Source organism: Amphiura filiformis, chromosome 2 (assembly GCF_039555335.1).
Source record: "Amphiura filiformis chromosome 2, Afil_fr2py, whole genome shotgun sequence".
NCBI classification, from domain to species: Eukaryota; Metazoa; Echinodermata; class Ophiuroidea; order Amphilepidida; family Amphiuridae; genus Amphiura; species Amphiura filiformis.
In genome coordinates this window covers 15,355,514-15,364,179 of record NC_092629.1, presented here as the reverse complement: position 1 = coordinate 15,364,179, position 8,666 = coordinate 15,355,514, and the positions used below count along the sequence as shown (strand labels likewise).

The window sequence follows — 8,666 nt, the reverse complement described above, 5'->3', positions numbered from 1 at the left end:
CAATTTGCAGTGTAGCTAATTCATCCTGCAACCATATCAACTATTTAGTTCTGGCTGGTTCCGGCCTTAAAATACCCAACAATTAAAGTTCCCGACAATACAGACCTTTCAGGGACACCTGTTGTAATTTTTACGCTTCATCTAGAACGCAATATGGGCTAACAGAGCCAGTATCTAAGTAGAGCAGCCCATTTGCTCGTGATCTCTCTGCGTAGTATCCCATCACAGGGCACACTCCACGACGTCCACAGTCCGAGCACAAACCAGCTTGAAAGTTTTCCCAGCTTGAGCACGGGTAGCTGGTTAATTCACAGCCCGTAGTAGGATCTAAACTATCAAGGAACAGTAGTGGCGCTCTGCTGTGACTGCACCCACTTGTCCTAAAAAAGTCATCTGCATGAAAAAAATAAAGAAAGAAATAAACATAAGCAGGGGTGTGGCCATAGGGTACCACACACCCCAAGCTTGACATTTGTCAGTTGAAAAGTCCACTTTTAGCTCGGGGAATATAATAAGTCAATTATTGAAGAGTTACTAGTCCTTACAAAAGCATTATTTATCGAGGGTTGAGAACCAGAAAGCCAGTTGCGTAGCGTGAGTCATCTTATGAGCGTTGGCTATGGTACCGACCATGATTGGGGGGACATATCGCATTGATTTATAGTGCGCTACGCACAGGCACAACGCCTAGACGTTGATCCACAAGCCTCAGCACACTTTACATGTTGTCGCTGACCGCTTTGGCCCCACATCATTCCATAGACCATTGAACAACAACAACTCAAGGACTTTGCTGCTTCAAGAATGCACGCCCTAAACATTCCATAAATAAACTTCGCAACCAGGATCAGCTCCCCGAGTTTTGTACGGGTTAGAACGAGACAATTAGCAGTGAATTCCTTGTCTAGGGGAATTTCAAGCATACTACTATGTACCGCCAGGCTTCGAATCCGCAACCTCTCGCACCATAGTCGAACGCCTTGTCGATTAACCATGTTAACTGGGCCCACAAGCCATTTTCCGGCAATATTCCTGATATGGGATTTTCTAAATCGACTGGGGCCACGTATCCCTATACGGGGACTGCTCTATAATCCGAAGGTTCTATAATCCGAAAGTCCTTTAGTCCGAAGGTTCGCTAGTCCGAACACGTGTTCATAGCATTCGCTATTCCGAATCTTAAAAGAGGTTCTCTAGTCCGAAAAAAATAATAAAAAGAGGTTCTTTATTCCGACGATTCTTTATTTCGAAGGTTCTGTAGTCCGAATTTTTAAAACGGTTCTCTAGTCCGAATATGAAAATAGTCTCTATAGTCCGATATTTAAAAAAGGGTTCTATAGTCCGAATATAGAAATAGGCTCTATAGTCCGAATTTTAAAAAGGGTTCTATAGTCCGAATACAGAAAGAGGCTCTATAATCCGAATTCAAAAAAGGGTTCTCTAGTCCGAAATTGCTAAACGGTTCTATATTTCGAAACTGAAACCGTGTTCTTTAGTCCGAATTAGTACAAATGTTCTATAGTCCGAATTTTTAAAACATTAACATAACCTCTAGCTTCAGAAGACTAAAGCAGAGTTTATGGTAAACGAGATAAACGGGCGTACACCACCAAATCACGATGTAATGTAGATGGATTCCAGTAAAAACAAAAGTCTTTTTAGAGATATTTTGGCCTTTCTGTGGAAAAAAAGAGGCACGTTATAGCTTAAATAAATATTTGAGACCTGCACATGAACTTGGATCGCCAAAAAAGTTGCATAACACAATTTTTGAATAAAGCAGGCCCTCGGATTGAAAAATGGCCAGAAACGGGTTTTCAGGGTAGAGTACGGGTCGAAAATGATGATGATTTAATCACAAGACTACCTGTACATTTTTAACAGTTTACACCCCGGGCATCCCCCCCCCCCCCAAATCGCAAGATAAAACTATACTTTAACTATTCTGTAAATTAGTTTGTTTAAATGACTAAAATTTGTTTAAATGAAAAAGCCGCAGCATTTACATGGCGGGAAGGCTCTATGAAAATTTGAACTCGACAATGCCCGAATACATCGTAGAGTATTACTAATATATAATATTATAATGGAATGTAAAACGGATAAAAATGAAGAAAATATCACCAGAATAAAGGTGAACGTCAATGTACGCTACAGAAAATATCCAGAGACGCCAACCATGTTGAACAGCAGCGGATTTGTATTTAACAATTGATGATTTGACACTGAAACAAATAAAATGATAAAAATAAAATTCGGACTATAGAACCCGTTTACCAATTCGGACTAAAGAACACGGTATCCGTTTCGGACTATAGAACCGTTTTGCAATTTCGGACAAGAGAACCTTTTTTCAAATTCGGATTAGAGAACCTATTTCTATATTCGGACTAGAGAACCTTTTTTAAATTCGGACTATAGAGCCTATTTTCATATTCGGACTAGAGAACCGTTTTTAAAATTCGGATTAAAGGACCTCTTTTAATATTCGGATTAGGGAACCTTTTTTTAATTCGGACTATAGAACCTTCGAAATAAAGAACCGTCGGAATAAAGAACCTTCGTAATAAAGAACCATCGGATTAAAGAACCTTCGGACTAAAGAACCGTCGGACTAAAGAACCGTCGGACTATAGAGCTTCCACCCCCTCATTCGCCTGTGACGCCACTGCAGAAAGCCTTAACTCACAAAGGTTCCCCTTGGTGAGTTACGGTTTTCTGGTTTTCAACCCTCGATAATGTTGATTGACTGACAGATTGATTGATTGATTGATTGATTGATTCATTCTTTCATTCATTCATTCATTCATTAGCATTTCTTACCGATGTGGTCAGTAATATTCTTAGGACACCCTGCTTGTTCTTTGCCTCCATTCGGGTAGAAATCAGCATGTCCCATCTGGACAACAAACAAAATTGATATTAAAATTTTATAATATGAATAAAAGATTTCATGGTACTTCTGAGGTATTTATAATACAATTCTTAATTTATATTAGTAATTATTTTATTTACTTATAACTTCTTATATAGCTACTTTATATTTGGTGAACACTGGGTGCGCCATTCATTCATTTCAAAAGTACATTAAGTCTTAAATAAACAGCGCCCTCAATATAGCAACAACTTTGTGAAATTTTCTAATATTATGCACAACCATTTAGGTCAATTAACTTGGTGATTCATCAGCTAGCTATCAGTATTATCTTTCATGCAATTTATCAAATGGGGCATGACGTAATGAAACTCAGAAGCCACCCGAATGGAAATGACAGGAAGGTCTTTTTAATGGCGATGGGCTGCATTTGATACATTCAATTGTGAAACCTATTCATCATCTACCATGTCTATTGAGTCGGACATAATTATTGCATACCACTTACGGACACAGAAATGTGCACATACAAATGACGTAACTTACCGGCTGCAACATTCCAAGCCCAAGTCTTAAAGCACTCTCAGCATCGGTATGAATCACGTCTACAAATTCTGCATCGGTTTGATCCAGTCTTAAGGCCGGATCCTGTCCTCTGAAGAATGGGCCAGCAGGGTCGAAAGCTTACAAACAGGAATTGAAATTGACAATGTGAAACTCGTTTGCTAACAAAATTATTGTCACACAATATCCATGCACGAGGTCGGAGCTTAACCCAACGGTTTTCATCCGTCATAAAAAAATATAACAAAGTACGTCTTTACGCCCAAACGACTTAAGCTAATCGTAGATTCATACTTTGAACTCATTTTAGTGATAAAATGTTTACACCAGCACCTTACCTAAGGGTAGGATCAACCATCAAAGATGACCATAGGGGAGTGAAGCCCACCATAGATTTATGCAGTAAAATCCATGATTTTCATTTCCCTCTTACACAATTATTTCAAGAGATATTGACTTTGTACTTCTTTGTGAGTTTCCATAGTTATTTTTATTTATATTTAGAAAAAATTTGGTAAAAATTCGCATGTTTGTAGAATTTTAAAACCAAAAACAATTTTGCCTATACTTTTGTTCATAGCCAGAATTTCCCAATTTTGAAAGGGATACCAACATTATGACATCATAGCGACATTATATTGGATTGTTTGTACTTATTTTGGGATTGTTTGTACTTATTTTCGTATCACTGAATAGTCAAGACTAATAGCTATAGACGAATCCAATTTCACGCATTCCTATATCTTAATGGCTGCCAAAGTTGGGTCACCGTCGGCTCAATCTTACCTAAAATGTGACATAATGCGGCCTTGGAGGGTATTTTAAACTGCATTCTATCACCCGTGTTACACGTAGGCAAAATAATGATGACAGTTTACAACACAAAAGAATCTAACATTGATTTTTAAGCGGTTTTTTGGTGTTGCGGGGACCCAAAAATGGCCGACCAAATCCTGACCATGACTTGGCTCGTTGGATTCGCCTATACATTAGTATCAAATATAATGGTATATGTCGTTTGAAAATTAGGGATTGCAACAACCCCCCTTTCGTAGTCTGTCTATGGCTCAATAGATCTAGAGTTATTGAATCTTACCACTGATTCTGCCAATTCCTGGTTGGTTCTCCCCGACAAAACCACTAGCGTGAGCTCCTAAACTCGACCCCATTAGATGGAAACGTGAATACGGTATATCAGTCTCATTATGAAGGAATTGTATGAAATAAGCAACTTCGCGCCCGGTGATGCGAGCATTCTGGATAGCTTGATTGTATGGGGCATCCGACCCACCTGTCCAATCAATAATGAAAACATTGGCATTCTCCTGAAATATAGAGGAAGGAAGAGATGTTTAATATGAAACGCGCAATATCTTGGGAGAAAACTCTAAAATTAGAACATCATGTATAGTGCCCATAGCCTATGAGACATTTGCTGGGAGTTTATTTAACCATTTCGTCGACCACAACACATACCGTAGTGGCGTACGCGAAAGACAAAATACGCTTCCAAGATAACGCGTTAGAAGGATATGTTGCTAATAAGGGTGTCGACACTCCTCCACTGTTATCTCTCAGTGGTCCGATTCCATTTGAAATTAAAGTTTAAGGTTCAAACTATTAAACGGTATCTTTAATAAACTGGGCTAAAAAGAAACTTATAATTTTTCACAAGGTCATATCTTAAAATCCTGTCCATAAAAATGAAACCAAAATTCTTCAATACTTTTAAAAATTGAGAATAACGCCGTGGTGGAATTTGCAGTGACAGTTTCGATTCGCGTAAAAGAGGAATATTTACCGTTTGATGCAATTACATTTTGATTTCATTACGTTGACCACAGCCTTAAAAATCGGAAACGCCCGTGAAAAAAAAAAGAATCATTGGTCATACATAATTTAACCAGTCAATAGACTTCGTTCTATTAACAGGTTCAAAGAGCTGAAAGATTAATATTACAAAATATATATGATCATTGATTTTGGTGTTTTTGTGAGTCTTTCTGCTTCTGTTCTAGGGCACTGACCACCTTATGTAACCTACCGCATCCAATAAGGCGTTTGTGAGATCCACAGCAAATGAACTCTTGTAGCCAACATTGTTCCAGCCGTGGATGTATATCAATGTCTTTCTGGCTGGGTTAAATAGAGATGTGGCTAAACTTTCTGGTTCTTTTCTGTCAACTTCCATCCATAGATCTCTGTTACAGTTGAACAACGTAATATAATACATTAAGTATGAGGATTTAAGCAGATATAGATATGTTGATGTAACTTTCCACTTTAAGTGATATCAGTTAAAGTGATATCAGTTAAAGTGATATCAGTTCAAGTGATATCAGTTCAAGTTATATTACTTCAAATGGTTGAATATTAGCTTGCCAAAATAAAAACTATAGCCTATGTGGTTTCATGACTTCGAGTGTGCTGAGTTTTTCTAAGTTCCATGTTGCTTTACACGTGTTGATGTTGTACACATTTACCACTTGAAGTTGATGATCTCACTCATTTTTAGATGATTCTTCACTGTTCTTTTCTATAGGTCACTTAATGTGTTGTACGGAGTTAATTCAGCAACGTGACATATAGATTTAATGTATAAATGGCATACGCATTTTAAAGACGAAAATACACTTCCTGTTGCATCATTTTGACCCGGTATTATCGGTGGGACATATGAATATACTTTATTTATAAGAGAGACTGTGCATTTAGAGTCTACGGATAAGGTATGCGGGTAACGCGCAATAATGTGACATTTTACACTATTTTGGCCCATTTTCGGGGTGAATTTAGTGGAAAGTGGGTTCCTTGTCCCTTTTTTCTTTTACTTTTCTGACTTTCTCTCTATTTTTTCCAGGGCATTTTTCTCTTTCATTTTATTCAGAGGGACACTCTGCCCCCACCCCCACCCCATCCTCAAGATCGATTTAAAATTGTTTTATACCTACCTATACATGGGGAAGAAGAATCACGCATCGATCACTAGCACAATTAAGCATGAAATTACAAGTCCGGACATACTTGCCTGTGCGGGGACTTGAACCCCAGACCTCTCCCTTGCGGGGCGAGCACCCTTACCACTGAGCTTAATTTAATTAATAATGTATTGATATACAGGGGAAAGAAGAATCACGTATCGCACACTGGCACAATTAAACATGAAATTACAAGTGTAAACATAACATGCATAGGCAGATAGACCAGAGTAAAGAGATCAACAGGGGAAAGAAGAATCACGCATCGCACACTAGCACAATTAAACATGACATTACAAGTGTAAACATAACATGGCTCAGGTCTGGTACTTATGGATATGAGCAGTCAGGGTAAACAGTGCAAAAACACATTGCAAACTAGTGTACGAGATGATGCTTACCCGCCAGCATAATATAATCATACAAACAAGGGAAGAGGCTTACGCATCATACACTTGAACATAGAAACATTCAAACATTGCAAACTAGCGCAAAAATTAATGATGCTTAATCGTTATTATTAATGTATTGATATACTATACAGGGGAAATAAGAATCACGCATCGCACAATTAAACATGAAATTACAAGTGGAAACAGAGCATGCATAGGCAGATAGACCAGATTAAAAATTCTGGACATACCTCCCTGTGCGGGGACTTGAACCCCAGAGAGAGTTCTAACCACTCGTGCGCTAGATTGTAATGAGATTTGATGTTCCAGTGTATGATGCGTAAGCCTCTTCCCTTGTTTATTTTGTACCTGTTCAATCGGGTGTACAGGAAGAACCTCACGTTGACTACGTCTGGCGACTCTGGCGGGAAGCCTGGTAGCAGGTCATAAGGGGGATCATTGCTAAAACACCCTAGATCATCGTAACATACCTCTTCACATAAAACTGTAACATTAAGCCATATAATTTCTCAAAATAACAACAACATACTCAAAAATGAACCCATTTATTTAGACGGATCAATATTATAATTACAATCATGTTCAGACTGCCCATCCTTCAGTACTATTCAATTCTTACATATGTTACATACAAAAATAGATAACTTAAGGTGGTATTATATACCCCTTGATAAATTTGACTATTTTTGTATTTTTCTCAAAAAATAATAAAACATTGGTAGCAAAAGTTATGTGTATTATAGGGCACGGAATCCTGGTACTACACTAGAATTTCAGTGACTCAAGACAAGCGGTACGTTAATTTATGATAATAGGGTACCGCTAGAATGTAAATCCTTTCTTAACATAGCTGTATAATGAACCACTTGTCTTGAATCACTAAAATATCCGTGTAGTAATTGGATTTCTTGTCCCTATAATATACATAACTTTTGCTACTAGTGTGTAGTTATTTTTTGAGAAGAATGCAAAATTAGTCACAAAATTTATCAGGGGTGTAGTACCACCTTAAAAAATAACTCCATTAATAAGTTAAATCCATTAGTGTGCTTCTTGTAGTGTTCTATAAATTAACACGGAGATATTTGTTTCTTTAAATCTAACACATGATACAATTATAGTAAAACTTTTAAAGTCAGTATAACATAGAGAATGTACTATAAGAGGATCATACATACCAGATATAATCGGCAGAATCGCTACAATAATGCGGACAATGATTTTAGTAGCCATTTTAGTTTCCTGAAGTGGCAAGTAGGAAGACAAATGAACAAAGACACTTACTTTCTCCTTACATCAAACTTACACGTCTAATTGATAAAAGAAGAACCCAGCTGTCTTCTTCTCAGATTAAAATTAACAGAATTACGCAATCTATGTGTTGTTATCGTAATTCAAATACACTGCACTAAACATGTTGAAATTCATATACCCCGGGCATACACCCCAGATGGAAGACGTGACCTTATTGTCCCACACAGGGAGTGTGAAATTCAAATGGGGTTAACTGAATGGGTGCTCCATTTGAAACCAACACACCCCGGAAGCTTAAGGTCGTGTCTTCAATATGGTGTGTATGTGTTTCAACTGGAAATTCCCAATTTTAATTTTTCTGAATTTATTTTTAGTTTAATATTTACACAGATCGAGTTGGAATATGTTCGTGACTCTTTCAGGGGTGTGCTAATAATTATGTTAATTGAGAAGTATGCTAGTGTGCGATGCGTATTTCTTCTTTCCCTATATATTTAATTTATTATTTATTCTTTAGCATGATAAAATTAATCATTATCATACAGGGTGTCTCTGAAAGAACTGCCGTCAGACAATTTTCTT

The 8,666-nt window shown here is 37.5% G+C and overlaps 1 protein-coding gene across 1 annotated transcript; it reads right to left on the bottom strand.

Moving 5' to 3' along the window:
* Positions 1-130: 130 nt before the first annotated feature.
* On the bottom strand, positions 131-8,063 carry LOC140138464 (pancreatic triacylglycerol lipase-like). Its single transcript, XM_072160354.1, has 7 exons — positions 8,009-8,063; positions 7,179-7,314; positions 5,484-5,640; positions 4,536-4,764; positions 3,422-3,558; positions 2,824-2,899; positions 131-393 (listed from the first exon to the last, which is right to left on the bottom strand). Exons 1-7 carry the CDS (start codon positions 8,061-8,063, stop codon positions 131-133), a joined length of 1,053 nt encoding a protein of 350 aa, XP_072016455.1.
* Positions 8,064-8,666: the final 603 nt, after the last annotated feature.